We start from the raw sequence: 24489 nt of genomic DNA, 5'->3' as shown, positions 1-24489 counted from the left end.
CTATGACAGAATATATGGGAAGGATGTAGGCATAAAGTGACAGTTTGCATTTTCTGTGGATTTTCTTCAGTATTCATCTTACCCAAGAAGAAACACAACACTCCTAATGCTTTTTGATTTCATAATAATTTCTACGTCAAGTAGCTGTAGAAAAATTTTAACTGTTTTGTAATGTGAATTAAGGCGTACAAAGCAGGAGCAGATGACACTTCAAAATTAAACTAGAAAACATTTTTAAGGAGAAAATTAAATCTAAAAAATGAGCTGGAAGCAAAGTATCATCAAACAACACTTATTTTTAGATTCTGAACAGATGTTAAGGAGTACATACTCCATAAAGAATATACTTAACTGCTGCTTATTTTCCTACTGATATGACTGGCACAAATGTGGCTTCACCTTCATGATTTAAATTTTCAAATTATTTACAGAAACATTGTCAGGTATTTTTAAACTGTAACTTTGCTCTGCAGTCTCACGAATACTTGCCAGTACCTGAAGCTTTATAATCCTCATTTCTTAATGCTGCTATAGAAGAACATCATCTAGATCAGACTCAAACATTACTTCTTCGTAGAATAGTAATCTGCAATATTTTTTTCCACTTCATTTCTTAAACTATCAGTAGCATATAAAATTTGTTTCTTTATTTAGTTTGGCAGAGAGAGTCCTAACATACACCAAAACTAGATTTTCGTGTTGTAACTCAAAATCTAAATCAAAATATCTTGATTCCACAAATCTTTATTTCTGATGTGGCCAACTTTTATCAGTAATTGTTCATCTTTAACACTAAAAGCAGTACTGGTGCTGCTGCAATGCAAAGAGGTGACATCAAGGTGTGTGTTAATAAATTACAGTAAATGTGGCATATTTTTTCTTTAGCGTTTACCTTATTTCTGGTCTAATTATTTTTCTGCTGCTTTTCCATTACAGGAGACTCAGCAGATATGTCAGGTAAGGGAAATGTTAAAATTTTAACATCTTCAGATGTAGTTAGCATATCTACTAGGTGTCTACAGCTTTATAGAGCAAGAAGTGACGTGAATTCCTTTTTAGTTTATTAAAACCTTGTATCATTCATATTACTGTCAGCAGCTGAGTATAAACCACAACAAATTGTAAATAAACAAACAATTAAAAAGTTAGAACACATTTAAAAACCATGTTGTGACATATTCCCTTCTTGCTGCCACGTGATTAGTGAGTTCTCATGCTTACTGCTGCTGTAGTATTCCTGTGTACACTTACAGGTTTTATGGCCATGTTGGGGCTGACAATGTTTGGCTTAAATGCTCAGTTGAATATAACTTTAAATATGCATTCCTAAATTAAATTTCACTTGGGAGGCCTAGGTGACTGAGTGAAAAAAACACTCACCTTTCACATTTATGTATGGTTGTCATGCAGCTATTACCACTGATCCAAAATGCTTGTTACGATGTCAGTTTAATTTTTTTCTGTATCATTTTGGGTCTTTGACAGTTTGGCAATCTTCAATGAGCTATTTTTTATTAATATGTTGGGTTTTTTCAACTGTAATCTAAAAATTCATCACCGTTATGTGTGAATGAGTTCATTGTTGAGCAGCCATAGTTGTCTTGTGGCACATCTTCAGAGGTGCATAAATGTGTGTTCGTGTGTCTCTAAGCAGTATGATAACCGTCATGTGGATCTAAAACTTGTTCTGTGAAGAACAAATGTACAATGGCCTTTTTAATGTGTGTTGACTTCTTTTAAATATGCCAAATTGTGCTTGCTCTAAGGATGGGAGGAAGACTATAGGTACCTTTTCCCACACTTCTAAACTGTATAAAAGAAGCAGTGATGATATGGTTGTTTATATGAAAGAACATCTCTAGTCCTGCATATAATGCCTGGAGACTTTCCCCCTCTCACTTGTCTTCTTCCTACTGCAACTTTAGTTTGAGCTTGTGTATGTTATTAAATTTTGTTGTCACTGCCTGAAACCAGCACTCTTACTTTTTTCTTCTTTATGGAACCATTAGTCTGGAATCCAAGCTGCTGCCTGCCTTCATTAGAAAGTTGTGTAGTTTCACTTAAAATTTATCAATGGCGATTTGGCACCTTTGTTACCAGCAACTTTTGCTTTTCTAGTTCAAATTTTCTGTTGTCTACAGCGATGCAGGGATTCTTTGAAGCAGTAATGTTTGTAATAGATTGGAATGGCAAATTAAGTTTCATAATGACTTAAGACATAAGTTTTGTTTCATCTTACTGAAGATATTTTGTCCTGCCAGTCCATGGTAGCTTTATCTAACTTCTCCAAGAAGGAGATGACACCTTAGAAAATCTCTCTTGTAAGAGCAGAGGTTGAGCAGCTGGAGTACTCCACAAGCAGGATGCAATGTAAGGACAGAGACTTTTGGAAGAGCACTACCAAGTCGGAGGACTCAAAAGTCCGTATTCTCTGCCCTGCAAATTGTACTCTGGAAGGTTCTGTCAGTTCTTATTTATGAAATTGAGGTGAAAGATTCTGTCTGCCATCCAAAACAAAAAAATTTGGCGAAGGTTACAGGGGAGGTGCGCAGGTTAAGGGCAATGCAGAGTTTTAAGAAAGAGGGTGCTGAAGAAGAAAAATAAGTTCAGAGCCATAATAAACCTTTCCTATCCCTCAGCTTTTGATAAGGACAGCAAGGAGTTTGCTGACAATTTTGAGACATTCCAATTGTTGTCAACCCCTGCCCTTTCTGTTTTCATGACATGTCTATACTATGCTGTAATACCTCTCAAAAAGTGATAATAACAATATACTGGTGCTATGAGAGGATATTCCAACGGGAATGAGAAGAAATTAGGAATACTCTTCTAAAGACTGCTTTGGAACAGCTGTGGAATTGTGCTCATAAACTTAGTTTCATATGGCTAAAATTTCATCTAGATCCCTGTGCCTACTATTTCCCATACGTGTGCCTTTGAGGGACTAGACTTAGCTGATGAGAAACAAGAAACGTGGTGATGAAATGGAATTGAGTTGATGTGAATCTGGGTATACAACAATAGCCAGTAACCTCCAGACTCTGCTGGCAGATTTACTAAAGATCAGAAGTAAAGAAGTTCAAGAGAGAAACTTACTGTCCTGGAAATGTCCTATGTGCAATTCAGAGACTGCAAACTATACATGGATTGCAAGATCTTTGGAGAAGGCATTGCGTTTGGAAAAGAAACAGCTGTCATCATAACAAAAATAATCACAAGCTTTAGTAGCATGGGAAGATGTTTCTTAATGCAAAGAGCTTACAGTCCAAACAATGCAAAATAAATTATACCCTAATTCTTGTAAATCAGTAAGCAAGCTGATTAATCAGCTGACATTCTCCAAAGAGAGCGTGCATTTCAGACAGATGGCCCTTCTGTAGAAAAGGAGATTTTGGCCTAGCACTGTAAACTAATTTCTGTGTAGCTATCAGTTGTCCAAGAGCCCCATGCAGAAATTATATTCTTGATGATCTACTCGGTATTAAAGAAGGGTTTTGTGTTCAGCATGCTGAGCTAAGTTTTACTGGGAGGAAAATGGAAGACAGCTTGCTTTCAGAGCTTTGGCTGTGCTTCAGGAGCCTGTAACAAGTTAAGCAAAGTATTCATATTTAGTAGCGTAACAATGCCAACTTCTTAGTCCTGCTTCATGGTCCTGTTTGCCATAAATTGGTTTCCAAAGGGAGGCCAAAATCTCCTTTCTTTTCTTTTTTTCCCCTGTACGACCAGAACAATTTTATTTGTCTTATTAAAAAATATTAACTTCTTCAATAAGCACATCGTTAGACTTTTTCATAATGTATACTAATTACATGTGTTTATATCTGTGTAGCTACAGCCCCTTCTATTCACGTGTGGGATGCAATGAACAAGCAGACTCTGTCGGTGCTGCGGTGCTACCATTCAAAGGGCGTTTGCTCCGTCAGCTTCAGTGCCACTGGCAAACTGCTGCTCTCCGTAGGGCTGGATCCTGAACACACCATTACCATTTGGAAGTGGCAGGAAGGTAGGAAAGTGATTGGTTTTGTAGAAGGTGTTTATATCGTTAGAGGTCTGTTGGCTCGAGTCAACAGCAACTGCAACATAAAAATACCAGCCGAGCAAACATTATTGCAATAAATGCAGTGCACTATGCACTGTACAAGAAGAGGTAGAATAAATGTACTTACTCATTCTACTAACTGCTAAAGATAGCTCCTTTGGAACTGTTGTGTAAACACCAAGATAGTTCACTGATTTCCAATTAGAATAATTAAAGAAAATGATAGTCTTTTTTTTTATTTCAGTAATTTCTTTGCTGCTTGGTAAAAGCTACTTATAAAATCTTTTTTGCTCCCAGAAGAATTTTTTTATTCTTCTCTGTTCCTATTCTTCTCTGAAGTCTGATTCTACTTCTAAAGTTATCCCCTAAAAACTGCAAATTGCAGAAATGTGATGCCAGTGCAGCTCCTCTGTGCAGCTACGTAATTGGTGTCTTAAGCTATACTAAATATTTTCAGATTGGTTTTGATCCAAGTTCAGGATTTGGGCTGAAGTGATTTGATCAGCTCCCTTCCTTCTCTGCTTTTTGGCTGGCAAAGCCATACCCAGATTATAAAACTGATTCGCTAGTCTTAGGAGTTTATTCCCTCTCTCTGTGGAGATTTCTGTTGATCAACTATTATTGGAAGTTTAAAGATCAGCTATTGAGTTAATAAAAAGTGATCCTTCACTGCTTGTCTGCTAGGTCCTGTGGAGCTGGACAGAATGTCAAATGTGTGTTTTTACAGTCTTAGGTAATGTGAAGGATTTCTGGTAAAAGTCTATGCAGTGAGTCACTGATGTTTCAGTCAGAATCTGCCTGTGATCGTTCTTAAGGGTTGACAGAGATTCAACATGGCAGCTAAGGATCTAGATCAAGGAATCTTTGTATGGGTCAAAATGTTTGATTTTGACACCTCTGAAGCATTACCTTTGAGTCTGAGACTCTGTGTAACAAAGTCAGTTTCTGTGTTTTCTGCAGAAAGAAAAAGTTTCCTAACTCTGGACAAAATTTGCAGACAAGTCATTCATTAGTCTCATGTAATTTGACCAGAGTTTGGGATTTTCAAAGGAGTTGTAGGAATTTAAGAGGAGATGGAAACTCACTTGGATCTGAGTTCCTAAATCTTCTATACTCCTGAGGAAACTGAACATTAAAAGTAGATGATACCTTCATCAGATGCTACACTTTGCGACTGGGTCTTATTAAATTATTTTATTTACTTATTTATTTATTTTTTAATCTGCATCTTAATTTAGTTTTAATTTAGGAGAAATTTGTGCTTTTCTTCCTGACCTGTGTGGCCTTGGGTGACTCATGATTATCTTTTTTTTTTTTTTTTTAAAATATTTTAACCATAAATGTGTGTTTTTTCTCAGCAAATTCAAAATGTCCATTTGCTTTCTGCCAGGTGCCAAAATTGCGAGCCGAGCTGGTCATAACCAGCGTATATTTGTAGCAGAATTCAGACCAGATTCAGATACTCAGTTTGTTTCTGTGGGAGTAAAACATGTGAGGTTCTGGACGCTGGCTGGAAGAGCTCTTCTCAGTAAAAAAGGGCTTCTGAGCTCCATAGAAGATGCCCGGATGCAAACAATGCTATCTGTAGCCTTTGGAGCGGTAGGTACCCTAACAAACGATTTTAAAATGCATACAAACAAAAAATGTTTGCCTCTTCTGCCTTTATTCAGTTCAGTGATAATTTCTAACCTCTAGTTAGTATGTCAGTTGTTTTACCAAACTGTTTAGTATTTCTAATACTTGCCTGCTAGCTAGAACTAATACCAGCTTTCTTCAGAACAGAAAAGTAAAAACTTTATGGATTTGTATGTTTTTAAAAGAAACAAACATAGGTGCTTTGGACTGGCAATATGCTTGTTTGGCATTTAATCCCTGTAAAACAAAGCTGACTCTAGACTGCAGGAACCAAACAGTAGAAATGGAGCTAATTTTATGCCCACCTGGGGGTGGCTGTGTCGTAGTCCACATACATTGTTGCTCCTGGGTGATCCGAGAGCAACGTTGTTCTGAGGTGTTGGTGAACATCTACGACTATTAGGACTGCAGTAGGGTTTTGTTTTGCTTTGGGTTTGCTTTGTTGGTTTTTTTTTACAGATGCAGGCCTTATTGTTCAGTTCCATGGCTTTGCTATTTCAGGAGTTGCTCTGTATGAGCAGCACTCATCTCTTCAACTGGGCAGATAACCATAGATGTCTTTTGTGAAGTGTTGCTTCTCTTCTGTTGCATTACTGTCCCACTTGCCAATCTGTCCAGACTGAATTTATACTACTGATTTTGATTTTTTGAAACTAGAACTGGCCTGTGGCTTCTTTTATCATGATCCCATCTCTTTTCCAGAATGCTTGCGTTCGCTCTCTCTCACTCTCTCTCTCTCTCTCAGGTGCCTCTGAGTTAACAGAGTCCTATAAAGCAACAAGATATCTTCCAAATTATATGAGATTCACAGACCAGGCGTTGGCCTGGGATTTGGGAAACCTCTGTGAAACTTCTTATGGAGGGGCACATTCTTAGTATGAAAGTCAGGCTTTATGCTTAGTGTCCTGGGCACGCTATGAGGCTGTTTGAGGATGCAAAGCTTGCAGGGGGTTTGTAAAAAGCTGTACAAAGTGAATAAAGCCAAACCTGGTGTTTTCCCATGCTCCTGTAGGGAACAGTTGTAGGAGTGCTTTTCTTCCTTGATTTTGTCTCAGAAGGAGCTAATTCAGGTGCTCCTGAACAAGTGTTTGAAACAGCCCAACACTTATACTGTAAGGACGATCAGAGGATCTGCTCCCAAGGTCATTTCCAGTCCTCTTTTATTTAGGCATTTGTTAGGGCATCCTCCCCAGCCCAACCCACTTAAAACAAGAACCTAGAACATCAACCCATCTCAAGTCAAAGAAAGTGTTCTTGTCAAATCCATGCATGTCTGCTGGTACTCTTAAGATGCTACAGGTGATACTGAATTTGAGGATTGTCCATGTACATTACTAAACCAGTTTTGCTCAATAAACAGTTCCTGCTGGTTTTAAGTGTATCCTAGCAAATTTCGCTTGAATTTCAGGGGTAATTGAATTTATTTGTGTTACCTTTCAAAACCCTAAAGCAGAAGTAAAGAGCAGGCAGCTTTTAGTTCCAGGTTTAGTGAAACTGTTTTCTTTATAAACTAATGGTCACTGTAATCTAGTTGGTACCTTCACTTAACAAGAATGACTGCAAGGGTAATGAACATAGCAACAGGGTGCAAATTGCCTCTTTGTGCAAAATATCAAAACTGTTCTTGGTTCTCTACTTTTTTACCACCGTTTGCACACCTGATAGGATGAAAACACAGATAACCCTCTGGCTGAAGTTTAAGTCATTGCATTTCTTTCAGTGTGGAGCTACAAAAAAGCAAGAAATAACGTAGTAGCTCATTGATTTGTCGTTACAGGTTCTTATTACCCCTTCCACAATTTTCTCTTCAGCAGCAGCAAATAAAAGCCATCTAACCTAAATGTAAATGATCATCATTATTTCTGAATGTTTTTCTTCCTTCCTTACTCAGAATCAGATGATGAGTGTGTTTTTTCCCCTTTCAGAATAACTTGACGTTTACAGGTACTATCAGTGGAGATGTCTGTGTTTGGAAGGATCATGTGTTGATACGAATTGTGGCCAAAGCTCACAATGGACCTGTTTTCACCATGTACACCACACTAAGAGACGGCTTGATCGTTACAGGAGGCAAAGAAAGGCCGTGAGTCTTCTTTTTTTCTTTTCTCTGCATGCACATGTATTCGTTGAAAATGGTTTGGATTCATCCCATCTAACACTAGGCAGTTGAGACATCAAACTAGAAGAGTACTCACTTTTGGATCCCTGAATAAGTGGTAGGGAAAAAAGTAGCCACCACCTCCAAAATGCAGGTAAGCCCACATGAGCTTCGAATACCTTTTTTTTTTTTTTTTTCATTGATTATAAGAGAAAGCCTAGAGTCACTGGGGTCCTGACCTGGGTGCTTTGCATAAGTACCTAAAGTAAAGGGGGATGAATCAGAATCTAAATGCTGTATCAGTATTCTTCATCATCGTAACTTGTAGATAAGTCATCTTTCCAAAATACACGTGGAAGCTTCTTCAGGCATTTTGTGAGGACTTTACATTATTTTGGTTAAAAAATAATTGGGAAGTGTAAGATTATATTGCATCATCAATTATACTGCACTGCATCAGTCAGGTAATGTTTCTGCAAGTACAAGTACACAGTTATCAGCGGCATGATGTAGTTCTCCTTAAGATGAAAAGGGCTGAACTGTTGTAATCAAAAGCAGCCTTGAAATCATCTGTCATGTTACTAAATGGTTTAATGGTATTTATCACAACCAATTTTTTTTTTTTAAGAGAAGGGAAAAACATTTATTTTGAAACATAACTTTAATCATTAAAAATTTACCTAGTCATTGTTGGGTTACTTCTTTTTCTGAAGCTGAACTGAGGTTGTTAATCCAAGTATTTTTCACAATTGTGATTAAATAAATATTATAATAAACAAACAATAAATATTGTAACAGCATAATGCACAGCTTCTTTTAAAGGAAGGACATGTTTAGTTACAGTGACAGAGGCAAAGTGTCTTTCAAATCTAAGGCACAGCAACATCCTTTGTTTTTAGAGTTGTAAGTAAAATGTTTCTTGAAACATTTTAATTTTTTCTTGCTAATGATAAAAGAAAAAGAAATGCTTCATCTGTAATACAGTCTGTCTGGTGACATGGCAGTGCTACATTTTGCAGGACATGAGCCACTTACCACCTCTTCCTTAAATAGTCCTTAAAGATCCTGGTTGATATTCAGACCCAGCTGAAAACTTACTTATTCTGTGCATGACATGTTTTCTTCTAGTATTTATAAAACATCATGTGATTTTATTTGGAGACTGTTCTGTCTACCATTTAGCTTCAGAGCCTCTTAATAGTTAGTATTTGACCTGAAAGAAATAGTAATGAATAACAGTAGAAAACATTACTACTTCTGTGGGAAAATGGAATATTGAAATCACACAAAACAAATTCTGCCTTTGTGAAAATTGCATGTTTTCTTCTGCCTTGGCATTCTTAATTACAATTCATCAGCCTCTTTTGATAAAATCTTTTTGTTGACTGTGATGACCAGTTGTATGTCAAAACAGTGCTATTGGAAAGCAAAGAATATTGCATTACGAGGACTAGCAATTTATAATTCATTGCAGTTCTTTTAGTAATAATAGTACAAAAGCAGTAATTGTGATTAAACTTTCTGGAGTTGTTCATCAGGTTTCCTTCAGCAATTAAAGTTGTAACACTGGCAGCTCAATATTGTGGAACATTGTATTTTCTTTTCCGTTGGGAGAGATTCTTTTCCCTTTGAAGATAGATGAAACATATCTGAGCTCATCTGGAAATGCCATATTTTAAACTGTTTCATTAAGCATTATATACTTTTTAAGAAGCTTCTCTTATTTTAATGTATTCTATACTGAAATACCAGTTCTCTTGAAAGGGGGTGGGAAATACTTAGTGCTTTCATGATTAATACTTATTAGTTGGGCATCTTGTGCAATGAACGTTGTGTGATTTTTCTCCTGTAACTGTCATCTGTTTCACAGCAGTGAAAGTTGTTAGATTTTCAGAAAAGTGAAAATCCTTTGTCATTTATTTCACAGTAGTAAAATAGGCACCTTTCCTGTTTCCCTCCACTATATTTTAATAATCTCTACCTATCTTAATAATAAGATATAAGTTTGTTCACACACTTAACTGTTCCTTGGACTAGGCAAATTCCCTGAGAACTGCTAGTTCAAACTAAGCAGTGAGCATCTTTCAACTTGTTCTGTGATATTCTAAAATGAAGACTTTGAGACAATATTTCTTGCTTAGCTAGGAGGCTCAGCATATTAACCTCACCTGTTCAGTAGAAACAAATGGAATATGTAATGATTCAAAACATACTAAAATGCCTCATTTAGAATACAGTAATACACTTCTTTCATACATAAATGGTATGTTTTGTCCGGGCCCTTTCACTCATGGTTATTCCTGATTTCTTCGTAGGTCGAAGGAGGGAGGAGCAGTCAAGTTGTGGGACCAAGAGCTGAAACGGTGCCGTGCCTTCCGACTGGAGACGGGGCAGATGACGGACTGCGTGCGCTCTGTTTGTAGGGGCAAGGTAGAGAGAGCATCTTGTCTTCAAAATAAAGCTTATCGTTTGTGGATTGATGTATAGCATTAAATCTGTGATAAAGGTCTTCCTTTTGTTCCTGTAATCGGGATTTGAAATTAAAGGTTGAGCTGGAAGGCCTCTACAATCAATTTTACAGCAGAAAAAAAAAAATCAACTTTGGGAGATCTTAGTCTTAATTAGAATAATATATCCTGCATATATTTGTATTAAAAACTAAGGGTTTATTTTCTGTTTTCTTTTCACATTTCAAATATCTGACTTAGAAATAATTCAGCCAGCATCATGATTTATATACAGCCTTGTGCTTTAATGCATCATGGACGACTTTAAAAATAAATTATCTTTCATTATTTTGTTACTTGATTTCAGTAAATGTTCTTGACAGAATGGCTTTGGATTGTACTTTTATTACTGCTCATCACAAGTCCTTAAAGTGCTATATCAAAGATATAATTCTTTCGCTGTTCTTCAAGGGGAAAATTCTCGTTGGGACAAGAAATGCTGAAATAATCGAAGTTGGTGAGAAAAATGCTGCATGTAACATTCTAATTAATGGTCATATGGATGGACCAATTTGGGGCCTAGCAACACATCCTTCCAGAGATTTTTTCCTTTCTGCTGCAGAAGATGGCACAGTAAGACTCTGGGATATTGCTGAAAAGGTAGGTGTTGTAAGATAGTTGTTGGTTATGAAATAAAAAATTAAAAAAATTCTAGATTTTTGGTGGTGTTGAGGACTTGAAATTTGTTTTTTAATATATTTGGAGAATAATCCATCTAATAGACGAACTGTTAGCATAAGGTACTTTTGAAATATGAACAGGTAGAAATATTTACTCTTCTGCGGTTTTATTTCTTCACAGAAGATGCTGAACAAAGTCAGCTTAGGACATGCAGCTCGTACTGTTTGTTACAGTCCAGAAGGCGATATGGTTGCTATTGGAATGAAAAATGGAGAATTTATTATCTTGCTTGTGACCTCTCTAAAAATTTGGGGGAAAAAAAGGGACAGAAGATCAGCAATTCAAGATATCAGGTCAGAAAATATAATGCCTCTGTCTATTGCAGTATTCTAGAAATCTGTATTATTTTGATGTTGAAAAATACAATTTTATGTTCTGAGGAGCATTGCCATGATATTTCAGAGAGCTGGAATCAATGAGTGAATTGTGGAGTTTGTGATTGCTCTGACACCAGGTATAAAAAAGGAAGAAGAAGGTATGTGAAGATAAGAGGTAGCAGTTGGTCATGAAACAGGCGGTGCCATAAGGGGAGTGTCAGATAATATTGCCAAGGATCAGTTAAAACGAAGAGTGAATGGGGAAGTAAACAGGCAATAGGAAGCGGCCATCCTAATTGGGGCAGATGAGAAGGTGTGGAAAGGAGCAAGATGAGATGAAGTGTGGGACATAAAATGAGATCAGAAGTTTACAGATGAAGACTGGATTGTGAGAGGGAATGGCAGTGCCTGTCTGTCAGTTTGCTATTTGTTGTGTTACGTTAGAAAGGAGTTAGCAGAAGTAAAATTTTGCTTTTGTGTCCTAAGTGAAGGACAAGACTTTTGCTGTGAGATAAATTCATTGTGATCAGCTAAGGGAAGCTTCTGGAGAGCAAAGTGGGATGATGTTGCTGGAGGAAAAGGCAAGAGAGCCCTCCTAGGAATTAGGTGTTTGCTGGAAACAGAAAGCTGTCCCAAAGTGTGTCTTGGAGATTACAGAAATAAAGTAACTTCCCTAGTAACACAAAAGGGTCTGTGTGGAATTTGTTCAGCTCAGGAACATACTGAGCTTCAAGACTAGAAAGGAAAACTGGAAGAAAGAAACCACTGCAAATATACACTGGGCAGATTAAAAGTTTGATTTCACATCTTTTTATTCAGTACTTTTCATCTGGAAGATGACTTTTCTTCATCTACAGTATTTAGTTTTTCTAGTCTGTATCCTTATAAGTATAGCATTAGTGAGCTGAAGTCATCAAGGGTGTGTCACAAAGTTGTTAAGATTGTTGAGATGGTAATTGGATCAGGTAATGAACAGTTACTCCAGAGGTGTTCCCAGTTCACTTATACGTGTCAACTGTACCAAAATTATTGCCACCTTCTATGCATATACACTCCCTGAAAATGTTGTTTCAAAAGCTGTTTTCCTTATCAGAGTAAATACTCTGCCTCCCTCCTTAGTTCTCAATAGCAGATACTAGAAATGCAAATTTACTGTGCTTCTCAAATTTTACAATATGTTGTAAGTGCCAGCCCATGTTCCAAAAGCCTTTTTATCTCTTCAGGTTCAGCCCAGATTCTCGTTATTTGGCAGTCGGTTCCAGTGAAAACGCAGTGGATTTTTATGATCTGACTTTGGGCCCCACACTAAATCGAGTCAGCTATTGCAAAGATATCCCAAGTTTTGTGATCCAGATGGACTTCTCTGCAGATAGCTCTTATCTCCAGGTATCAGTCATTAATTGTTCCAGAAACTGAATGGAAAGCATACTCATGACAGATGCTCTGCAAGTATTGTCATTTCACAACTGCTATAATTTGTGATGAATGTTTTAGTAGGTTACTGTCACCAGACTGTTACCTTGGTAACTTATCACTGTTGTAGTGAAAAGTAGGATGAGAAAAATAGTTGTCCTGGATATTAAATACAAGAAATAAGCATAAAAAAGCGAAACAGATTTCAAAATCACTGGAAGGTGTCTCCCTGCCTTTTTATTGCTGTAATACTGATGTGTTATCTTAAAAGAGGAAGGAGCACTGTCTGTCATTCTGCAAGCCCCAGAGACCTGTCAGTTCTTCCCATCTCTGAGCAGCATGGTAGCACACACATCGCTTCAGTGCCAGCCAGCATGGAGCAGCACCAAAACCCTGGGGTTACAACTCCAGCCACAGGGCTCCAGACATTTCTTAAAATCAAAATGAAGCAGGCGTGCTTTGCTTTCTGTATTTTGTTCACATCTGAGAGAAGAAGTAAGCTTCTCTCACTCTCAAGTCAACATCTGCAGGTTGAGAGGAACACCTTTGTGTCAGTTCTAAAGATGTGAGTTTATTTTGACTTATACACACACGTACTTACTAACACACACAATATAGACAGAGAATTAATGTGTGCAGAATGTGAGATGTTTCAGTTATTTATTAATTAGGCATTTTTAAATTTAAGATTTCTTATGCTTTTTCACTGTTGTTTTGTGCTTGTGTAGATTTTTGAGAATTTTCAACAAATTGAGAAAGTTCTATTAATAGCTAAGTTACTTACAGAGTTTTGTGTTTTAACCCCAGCCAGAAACTAAGCACCACACAGCTGCTCACTCCCTCCTCTCCGTCCCCCTGCCCCACGTTTGGTGGGATGAGGATAAGAATTGAGAGGAAAAGGTGAAACCCCCTGAGTTGAAATAAAGACAGTTTAATAGACAACACAAAGAGAAAAGGAACAACAGTAGTGTAACAATTTGTATATGAGTGATCTACAGCACAGCAGTCACCACCCTGGGCACCACTTGTCCCTGCCCCAGCTACATGATGCTCAAATCATACACCTTTCTCACCCAAAACAGCACTCTGCTTATATTCTGGGCATGGTGGTCAGTATGGTGTCAGATACCCATTGACTGATTCAGTTCAGCTATCCTGGCTGTGGCCCTTCCCAGCATCTCTTGAAAATTAACCTTATTCTAGCCAAACCCAGGGCAAGAGTAAACTTAAGAAAGTGCTTTTCAAAGCCCTTCAGAATTATATTTTCATCTTTTCAAACAAGTTATGTATTCTAAATTCTTTGTGGTCATCTCAAAGGTCTCTACTGGGTCTTACAAAAGGCAAGTCTATGAAGTGCCTTCAGGAAAACAGCTTGTGGACCAGTCCATGATAGACAGAATAACATGGGCTACTTGGACAAGGTAAACTACTCACATTTACACCCGTTAAAACACTTGGAACTTCCAGGAGAAGCACCTATTGTTTAAAAGCATATTTCATCCTCAGGTTTTGCAAAGGAAATGTTCTATGAATGTCTGTTTTGGAATCTTAAGATAATTTATGTTTTCTATTCAGGGCAATCTCTCTCTCTTCCTCCCCTCACCGCTGTACTCAAAGAAACTTTTCATCTAACTGATATAAAAATGTTACAGAATCAAGAAAACATAGTTACAGAAAGAATATACAAGTTTTTGCTTTCCAGAAGCAAATGCTTCATTTGTCAGTATTGGTATTATTGATTTCACCTCTGTTTCTTAGTGTTGTCATGGGCCATCTTATTTTGGGACTTCTGTTATGGAATCACTTTCAGAAGCAATTATGGAATCATACAAAAATTAATAACAGAGTAAAACCTATACATGGTGTGTAAGAATAAAGTGTAAAAATTAAATTTTTAGAAAACCAGTTCCAGTATGAGAGCTGCTTATTGTTTCCCTACTGTATTGTTTTTTTCTGTGGTTTTCACAAGAATCTCTTGCTCTTCTGTTTCAGCGTTCTGGGTGATGAAGTCATTGGAATCTGGTCCAGGCATGCTGAAAAAGCTGATGTAAACTGTGCCTGTGTCTCTCACTCGGGAATCAATCTTGTAACAGGCGATGATTTTGGCATGGTCAAACTGTTTGACTTTCCATGTCCTGAAAAATTTGTAAGAACTTGGTTTTGCATCATTACAACAAGTGCTGTTGATATTATGGTCTTGTATTGTTTCTGTAGAACGCGTACAATGGAAACGTTTCCTTCTCTAAACTTGTAGCTTTTTAATGCATTAGCTCTGTAGCCTGATAAGCCTGATTCACCTCAAAGTTTTCCTACCATTTTGTGCAATAGCTCTTGCTATAAGCTCTTGTAGGTGTTAATATTTGTCTGCCAGTCTACAGTAGCATAGTCCCTTCATACTGAAAATCTCATAGCCCTTGGTTTTACTTATCCACATCTCCAGTCTCCATTTGATGGATGAGAAAGACAGCTGATAATTTTAGTCCCATCTGTGTATTTCCATGGATGAAAATTTACAGATTTTTCACTAGCACTGTTAATTTTCAGACTGCACAGTGTAAACTGCTTACACACGTATAAAGAAAATGGTTTTTTTAGTGTTAGGAATTTTACACAAAATTCAGAGGTTACTCATGTGACAGGATATAGTTCATTTTATTGAGTTAGCTGGAGCACTGTTCCAAATTTGGCGACAGTGTAATCTGTGCTGCAGCTCAGCAGTAGTTCTCCTTCAAGAGATCTTTCAGGTTTGAAAACCTGTGTAACATTCTGAATGATACAAACACATGATGAAATAAAAAGGTAGATAAAAACATGCATACCTTGATTTAGGGGGGGGCAGAGTATGTAGTATCTCTCATTTTATTGTTGGGTTTTGTTTGTTTTGTTTTTTTCCAGGCAAAACACAAACGGTTTTTAGGTCACTCTGCCCATTTAACTAATATTCGATTTACAAGTGGAGACAGATATGTGGTCAGTGCTGGAGGGGATGACTGCAGGTATGTGTTCTTTCCATTCTTGTCCCAAAGTACACAGCAGTGGACTCAGACAGTCCATAACAGTATAAAGCTCAAGTTCAGTGTCTTCATCTTTTTATCTATGTGCTTGCTTTTCTGATTGTATGTAGAGGAATGGATACTTGCAACAAAATACATAGCCCAGAGGTTAATATGAACACTTAAGATTCAATAAATCGAAATATGTTTAAATCTGTATTCAGAGCATCAGAGTTTTAACTGTTTTTCTTTTGACTGTATTAGTTCTTTTAACAATGTTGTGGTCTTTTATATCTCATATCTAATAACTTTTTGAAAACACAGCTTATTTGTTTGGAAATGTGTACATATGCCTCATTGAGAGACACACGGAGACTTGCAAAGAGGACACTGCATGAAGTACCAGGCATGAAATACCCAGGACTGCAATGTGACATTCTGCTGTGCCCTGCATGCATGAGAAATGGTGCTGATGCAAGACACAGAGTGATCTGTCTCTGAAGGACAAGTACCTGGAGCCTGTCGCAAGGATGGACTGCCGTGAACACACTGAGGCCCTTCGGTTTGCTTCAGTATCGGGTCATCCGGGTTTGTATTTCACTCACTGCCAGATACTGAAAATGAAATACATGGATAAAAGGAAAAAGTGAATTGTTAATCAATGTACAGTTTCACAGTAAGATCCTGGGGTTTTAGTCAAGAGATGTTATTTCTGACCTAGTGCTGTACATTGATCTATTTTCAGCGTGAATGTTTCTCCTTTAAGTTTTGGGGTCTGGGTATCATAGGAAAAAGAGAGTATTCCATATTTTGTTACTGAAAGAAACCATATATTAAATCTTAAATATATCTTATTTTAATAAATGTTTAATTACTATAATGGAAATGATATTTCTATGACTGGTCGAAAGGAAACATCATCTGGTGAAGCAGAAAATAATAGACCTGATTCCTTAGGACTTCCTGTGTTTAGAGGCCTGGGTCACAGTCATGTCTGGTGAAAGCCATTGGATATGCATGATCTTCATGGCTAATTTAGTGTTTTTGTTGCACTTAAACATTAAATTAGTTCTGTGAGCAAAAATAGATTTGCTCACTTTGCGAGTGCCTTGCCCACAACCTAAAAGTCTAACTCCAATTTTTGCCTTGTGAATAAATGTGTTCTCAGTGGAAGAGAGATCATTGCTGTGTTACTTGACTGGCGGTTAGCTTCTATACTGGAAATGTGGACTAGGGTGAGGATTTTACTGTCTTCATAATTGATAAAGCTTGGGATGTCACCAGTTGCAAAAACAGAATTTCATAGCAATATGAATTGATTTTATTTTCTTAGCATCATAGGGGGGGGATTCAGAGAGGACATAAACGTTCCAAACATTATATTTTGTACGTTTGAACTTTTTAACAGAGGTAGGACTAGGTGGGAGAGGTCTCTACTCACATTTCTCTCCTGATTGTAAAAAATGTCTGATCATGTGCTTCTTTAAATGGACCGGCTGTCACCTCTAGCATAAGTGCATTTATTCCATCCTGCAACATAACAGAGATTCTAAGTTGAAACAAAATGTTTCAGTGATCATAGACAATTAAAACCTGAACAAAGCTGTGCTTTGGGTAGAGGTGAGAAAGATTTCATCAACCTTCTGTCTAAATCATGTCATAGAGATGCATGACATACTGAACCTCTGTTTTAATCAGTGCAGTTAATTTTCATGGAACACAGAGGGGAATAGAAGTCACTAATTATGAGCACTGCTCATAATGACATTCTGCTACAAACAAAAAGCTGTTTTTCTCTGTGTAAGCCAGCATTGCTTTAACAATGGCATTTGCTTAGGTCGGTCAGTAGGCTTTGTTATTATTCACCTCTTGCATTCTCATATGCCAGGTAAAAGTGGAAGAGAAATAAACCTTACCTCTTCTTCTAAATATCTGGAGTGCATGGTGGTTATAGATAGAATGGGAAGGCTTGAAGGAGGGGAGAAAAGTTAATGAGCCAGACTTCCGTACTCTCCTAGGTCCAGAAATGCTTGTTAAGTGCTATGCAAAGCTATTTACCCAATGATCTTAGATAATACGTATCAAGCTATAACAAAGATTTGTTTTAAAGTTGATAAATGAAACAGTTACTAGGTTTTTCATCATGATGATTCTTAGTAAAGTGTTGCCAGTCACGCAGCTGCTATTCTACAGGAGCAGAATATCTGTGGTGATGAGTGTACAGGGAGACCTTGCTGGTAACGTTTTTGACTTGAGGGGAATTGCGTGTGACAGTTGAGATTAGGCCTGATCTGTTTCATAACCTTGTTGCCTGCCTGCCTGCTTTACGTGAAAATTGCTATCTGGCATTTAAATCTTGCCTATTCCAGAGAACTCTGATGCAGTGTGCTGTTCTGTAGCTGTGGCTCTATCCCTTATTAAACACATCTCTGCAGGACTTCTGGACTTGAAGTTAAATTTGTCCTGCCTGTATTCTGAAGTTGCCTTTCAAGGTAAATGGCTGTTAAGAGCTCTCTCATAGTCCGTCCTACTCAAATTGCCAGATCAAAGTCCAAATTTTTCTGCTTCTCTGAGTTTTCCCCTCAAAATCCTAGGATCAGTGTCTCCCAGCCTTGTGATTTTCTCTAGGCCTTCACCCAGTGAAAGAGGTATGTGGACTATCAAGAGGTTTGTTCCTCGGATTCCCATCACTGGTCACATCCTCTCCTCCCTCCCCTCACCCCCTTTGTTCATACTGTGCCTCCCCACTGAGAGTTTGCCCGTTGGTGCTTTTGCCCCGGAGGCTCGCTGAGGTGCCGGCGCGAAGCTGCCTGGCGGGAGCGCTCACCGCGGCTTCACGCCCCTCCGACTCACCGATGCGGTAAAGGGCGGGCAGGGGAGCTGGAAGCTGAGGAGCTCTTGAAAAGGACAACTGCCAGCCCCGTTCCCGCGACTGCAGCCAGCGTTGCTAGCCAGCGCTGTTCCGGCCCATGGCTCTGGTTTGCCGGGTAAAACGGGCCTAGCCGGCCGGGAACACTCATCAGTGCTGAGGAGGGAGGAGAGCCTCAGGTCCAGTTTTCTTCCTGAGGGCATTTTGGAGCATATCTTGTAGGACAAGGTGCAATTCCCTGCTGAAGGGAACAGCTGGCTATTAGCATGGCTAAAGATGGCAGCTTTGTGCTTTTTTTGGTGTTTTGTCTGTGATGGTGCTTGTTCTTGTGCCTCGTTTGCTGTTTACATTAAACGCTACTGTAACCCGTGCTTGAAGCACACGTGTACAGGGACAGACTGCCTATTTTCGGTAGGCAGTGGGGGCTCGAGGCTGGTTGCTCACCAGAAAAGTCAGAGGGTGTGACATAACCCCCTAAGATAGGTCAGGGAAGAAGCTGGAGTGTGGAGGGACTTGTGACAGCCTTTCATTTGGAAGCATCAGAGAGAAGAAATGCGGGCAGGAGGTCTGTGTCTGAAAGAAAGCCTTTTCTGTGGTTATACAGCACCAAGAAAGGGGAGACAACAGTCCTTCATACAATTTAATCACTCATAGAGGATTATTTTGTACTCGGTTGTCTTTCTAACTTTTTCTGGCTAGCAGCAAGCATACATGTTTGAGATCTTTAAAGTCAGCAATTTTTTTTTTTTGTAATAAATAAATTGGAGAACTGATTCAACAAAAGTAAAATGACATTACATTTAAAATAATGTGTGCCCTTGAAAGCTATTTTAAGTGTGCTTAGAAAATAAAGAATGAGAGAAGGAAAATCCAGCTCCTAGGAGCAAATAAAAATTAAAAATAAACACATTTAGAACTGAAAGTGGCCATAGTGTAGAAAAGGCAGAACACAGTTGAGATTAGTTTAGGGAGGACAAATTAGCCAAATGTACTGAATCAGAGTTTAGATTTTTATTTTTTTATTTTTTTAATTTTTTTTTTAGTTTTGAAAGAAGCAGTCATCGTATATGACTTCCTGATTTTGATAGGGAAAGCAAGAGATGGTGTAAAACTAAAGATAAGGCATTTTAGAAAATGAAGGCTACTTTATCACTTGCTGACAGCTGAAGGAAAGCTTGCATTCAGAGTAATTTCTGACTTGGCTCTGGATCAGGGTTTCAATATTAGCAAGATCCATTTCAGAGTAACTCTGGAGTTCATGCAGATCGGGTTCATGCTGACCTGGAATTGTACCATCAGAGAGCATACACATTGCAGCCGAGTTATCTCCTGATCTGGAAACTAGATCAAAATAAAGGGTTCCAATACCAAGAGCAGGACTTCGATAGCATTCAGGAATGGCTTAGTTTAAAACCATGATCCACTTCTCTCAGCTGCTGCCTGAACCCCACCATTCGACTTGCAAGTTTGCCAAGGCAAACAGTGCCCTTCTTTCAGCAAGCCCTGAGCGTCTGCCTGCACACAGCCTCACCTGCTCTCTGGATTGCACCCAACAGTCGTCAAGTCTCCACTTGCACTTGGATTTCTCTCTAGACTATGTACTGGAGTCCTTTATTGGACTTGCTGTGCATGGTGTAGTAATGTGACAAGCAAAGGATCTGGGTTTCAAATACAGTTCTTACATGGGCAAGGTGACTTTTTCTCCTCTGGCACTATCAGTGTCACAGGTATGAGAAGCCTTTAACATTTGAAGATTATTATTTTTTTTCTAAATTCTATTAGCATAAGATACAGACAGATGCCATCTTGTCAGTGTTGTGGACAAAGCGAGTCACCCTGTAGACTCTACAGAAAGGGGAGTAAGGTTGCAAGTCACAAAATGAATTGCCACATCAGTGATTTGAGCATCACCAGCTGTAGCGTATTTGCGTGCTCCTTTGTTCTCCTGGTTTCTTAGGCACCCTTGCCATCTGCTCTGTTTCCCTAACGCTTATAGCCCCATTGGATTTTTGCTTATGTGGATAAATACACAGGCTTGCCAAAGCCTGCTGTTTGTTCTTTATACCAGTCACTGTGGTGTGGTTAGACCAAGCCCATTTCTGTGGTTGTCTCTGGCTTCTGCTCTTCAATGAACTTCAGACTTAAACTGTGCACATCTCCATTCAGGAAAAAAAAACCAAGAATAGTTCTAGGTGTATAATATGCATAAAAGTCACTATAGGTTTCCTTGCCAAAATCACTCGTAAGTACCTAAAAATTACTGTGTGGGTTTGATGGGGAGTTTTCTTCAATCTGCTTGATGGTAGAACAGGTAACCACTCACCATCCCCTTCCCAGATTACCAACAGCATATCAGTCATAACCTTGACCTGTTTTTTAACTGTTAAACCAGCAATCCAACCAATTTACTTTTTCTTTAGGCAAAAAAAAAAAAAAAATAAAAAGGCATGGAACACGTGTTCTCTTTTCCCCTTTAGTGTGGAAAACAAAAAGTGTAAGGTCTTAAGGTAAGAGCATGGTGACAGGAGGCAATTTCTTCTTGAAATTACAGAACCCAGGATGCAGAAAACAGTAACAGGAAACGAGTAAATACAAACTCAGAGAAAAGGAGAAAGGAAGGAAAGAAAGGAGGAGGAAGGAATGCTCATAAATAGGCAGAAGGAGGACCAAAGAACCAACGCAGGTGGTGTTGGGTGGGGAGTCATATCACTTACTGGCAAACATCTGGTTTCAGGTGGGAAGTCTGCAGTGGCTGGTTGTGGGGTTTAAGGACTGGAGAGCAGTAGAGCACTCAAGGAAAGGCTGTAGGCAACTTTGTTCACTGTTTTGGGAAGATGCAGCTGCTCTCATTCATTGCTTTTGCCACCCCCCATACCTATGGGACAGCTATTTATTGCTGAAGTGCAGCAGCTAACAGAGATCACCCACTGTGATATGCAGTGTATGTGTGTTGGTAACAAAGAAAACACTGTAAATCTAAAAATGCTGCATTGTACTGAGAGATCAGGTAAAAGAGCTTAAGGGTATGTTTTAGAATGCTACTTATCTTTCCCACATAAGATGAACATGGATTTTTTTCAGTAGGCCTCTTCCAATTATCTCTATTTTAGTTTCCTGTGCAACTGGGCTTAAATGCATTCTTTAAACAAAAAATATTAAACCAAAGAAATACTATACATTAGAAAACTCTTTGTAATCAAGCTGTATCTGTTATTGCCTCTTCCATTTCTTTCCTATTGAAACATTACTCACCAGTTTCTTGTTCCCAGACATGCACAACATTTAAGATGACAGATGTTAAAGCTACAGCCTAGATTTGTTCCATTTAAATGGAGGTGTGATGGACACAGGTATCTACAGAGGGCATTTCAAATCATATCACATGAGCTGAATTTTCCTTCAGTAGTTCCTTGCCTTAGGCCTCCAAAGATAGTAAGTCAGGGAAGGTGAATGTATTGTAGGACTATGGCTACATATGAGTAGAAATAAATTAGTAAAGTTCTTGATTTTATCTCATAATAAACCACTACAAGTTAAGGAAATAATTGACTTAATGTACACTTCATATAAACAAAAAAAAAATCCAAACTCATTAGATGCCACTTTGGCAACTGACCTGGACTTTTACCTGTAGCAACTCTTTGTAAGAAACATCAGATTTGTGCACAAATAGCTGGACCGATGCTTCTTCAGGACATGGTTTAGTGGTCATGGTAGCTCTGGGTTGAGGGTTGGGCTTGATTACCTTAGAGATCTATTCCAGCCTTAATGATTCTTCACCCACTAGAGGACAGTTGAGTCTGGGATGTGAAAGGCAGTATATTCCTATTGCTCCATGTGTTTGCATTTCTCCCCCAAAAGGCAAAATCTGAGATTCCTGAGTTTCTGTGGCTTGTGGTGGCATAACTCCAAGACCTTACAGTGAGGTTTTGCCCTTTGTAGTACATATCTTGCTCAGTTTAGGCACAGACGTCGTGTGACAGCTCATTTAAAAACAGGCAAAATACCCAAACTAAAACACTTCAAGATAACTACCACCTTTGAAGATATCCCCCAGATTTTTGTCCTGCTCAGTTCAGGGACGTGAGGCTGTGTGTGGCTCACGTGTTCTGCGTGTTTAGGAGGAAGCTGGTTGTTGCCGCCTGGCTGTGAGGCAGTCCCAGTGCAGCGGGGGGTGCTCTGGAGTTTGCTGTCAGCCGAGTTCTCCTTCCGCGGGGGCAGCTGCTGCTCCCCTCCTTCCCGCCGCCCCTTTCGCAAAGCTCCTGCCACCTCCAGCTCCGGGTGGGGCTGGGGCAGGAGGGGAGTGCTTGAGGGAAAAAATGCAGATTATTGAAACAAGTATTGCTTTGGTGGGTTCTGAGGAAAAGAGGTAGGACGGGTGTTTTCTGTTTCAGTGCTGTTCATTCATTAGCTTTTGCCATTACTGTTTGGGTTTTTTTATCTTCCCACAGGAGCCCTTAGCCCAACTGCCCCCTCCCAAGCCCCAAATCACTGATTTTTTTTCAAATCTAGTGGCTGTGAGAGATCAGCCAACTTTAACCACAGCTTCACTGCTGCTGTGGTGCTTTAGAATACAAGGCTGCCACAAAGCATTATGTTGCTGAAAATGAATTTTCAGTTAACTGCAAATTCTTGAGACTGAGGAGGAGGGGGGATGTTTTCATGCCCAGGTGAAAAATAGGGTATTTAGTCTTCCCAAGAAACAAAGCAATTAATTTTTTAATTAATTATTTAAATTAATTAAAAATTACTTTACAGCTAATTACTTAAATTCTGAGTATGTGCTGTTCAGCTATGGCACTGTGAATGGTACTTCGTAACTCCATGGTTTTTCAAACACCAATCATGCCCAGGACGTGCTCTACACTGTACTCTTTGCAAATTTAAGAAATATACTTTCTAAAGAAATTCCAAGCATGGACACAGGCAAATATTGCATGAAAAACAATGGTTTTCTGTACTTTTGTGAAAATGTTGGTGCTGTTGGGTAGTACTTCCCACATTTCTGGTCTATTTTTCCTTTACTTGCTACTACTTATCATTGTGTTGTACTTTTAGGTGCAAAATAGCTCTTTGTTTAAAAAAAAAAAAAAAAAAAAAAAGGCAGCATCAGGTAATGATAAGCTTTGTTTATGTTTTTTAGTTAAGGGTATACAGCATATTTTATTAAGTAATGGAAAAGCTGCATTAGTTAATGCATTATTTTATATGTAAAATTCCACATAAGAATACACTCAAGATCACTTAAAGTAACGTAACAATCTTAAGTAAATGCATTAGAACCGTTCCCTTTAAAAATTCATACACTTTTTGCTTTGTGGATTAGTTTATTCACTTTTTTTTTAAGCAGAGAAAAAGCAGCAGCTTGCCTTATGCCAAGCATTGTACAGTAGGTTCTAGAACATCAAAGCCATTGAAAATTAGCCATGGAGGTAGTGCTGGTTTTCTGCTGCCCTTACAAATTATCCTCATCTCACCTCACCCTGAGGAGGAAGAGCAATAGCTTCATGGTGGCAGCTGTTTCTGAAAGAGACAGTTAATGAAGGTGTTGGAAAAGGCTGTAGAAAAATAATGTAATTTTCAGTCTTTCAGCTAGAAACCCATCTCAGCATTGCTCCGTACAGTGCAGGAGCCCATCCTGTCCTCCTCTGCTCCCCTGGCAGGTCACTTTAGGAGAATATTTTACTGTAGTTCTTTAAGCTTAAAATCCAGTTGTCAGGTCAGATTTGTTGTGTTTCATTATGGTGCGTGTCAGATAATCCCTCTTGCTTTAACAAAAAAAAGAAAAAAAAAAAAAAAAGTATTTTCAACTAGTCTAAAGGTACGGTCATGTATTACTGTAATAAGGATCATGATTTTAAGTGTACTCCATTTTGGTTTCACCATGAACATCTAATCCCTGTAACAATGTTGTATGTTTATTTAAAGTATATATAT

At 38.5% G+C, this 24489-nt stretch overlaps 1 protein-coding gene across 1 annotated transcript in view; it reads left to right on the top strand.

The window, feature by feature from the left end:
- The window catches only part of LOC103775497 (echinoderm microtubule-associated protein-like 5), a 19082-nt gene extending 3038 nt beyond the window's left edge, over positions 1 to 16044 (top strand). The window contains exons 4-15 of the mRNA XM_008942959.1: positions 937 to 957; positions 3830 to 4003; positions 5430 to 5638; positions 7600 to 7757; positions 10088 to 10202; positions 10691 to 10879; positions 11081 to 11253; positions 12501 to 12663; positions 14008 to 14111; positions 14683 to 14836; positions 15586 to 15686; positions 16008 to 16044. Of these exons, the coding sequence (XP_008941207.1) occupies positions 937 to 957; positions 3830 to 4003; positions 5430 to 5638; positions 7600 to 7757; positions 10088 to 10202; positions 10691 to 10879; positions 11081 to 11253; positions 12501 to 12663; positions 14008 to 14111; positions 14683 to 14836; positions 15586 to 15686; positions 16008 to 16044 (1598 nt within the window). The remainder of the gene's footprint in view (positions 1 to 936; positions 958 to 3829; positions 4004 to 5429; positions 5639 to 7599; positions 7758 to 10087; positions 10203 to 10690; positions 10880 to 11080; positions 11254 to 12500; positions 12664 to 14007; positions 14112 to 14682; positions 14837 to 15585; positions 15687 to 16007) is intronic.
- The last annotated feature ends 8445 nt before the right edge of the window (positions 16045 to 24489 follow it).

Source organism: Merops nubicus, unplaced genomic scaffold (genome assembly GCF_000691845.1).
Source record: "Merops nubicus isolate BGI_N331 unplaced genomic scaffold, ASM69184v1 scaffold32060, whole genome shotgun sequence".
Taxonomy (NCBI): domain Eukaryota; kingdom Metazoa; phylum Chordata; class Aves; order Coraciiformes; family Meropidae; genus Merops; species Merops nubicus.
This window is presented reverse-complemented; position numbering and strand designations above follow the sequence as displayed.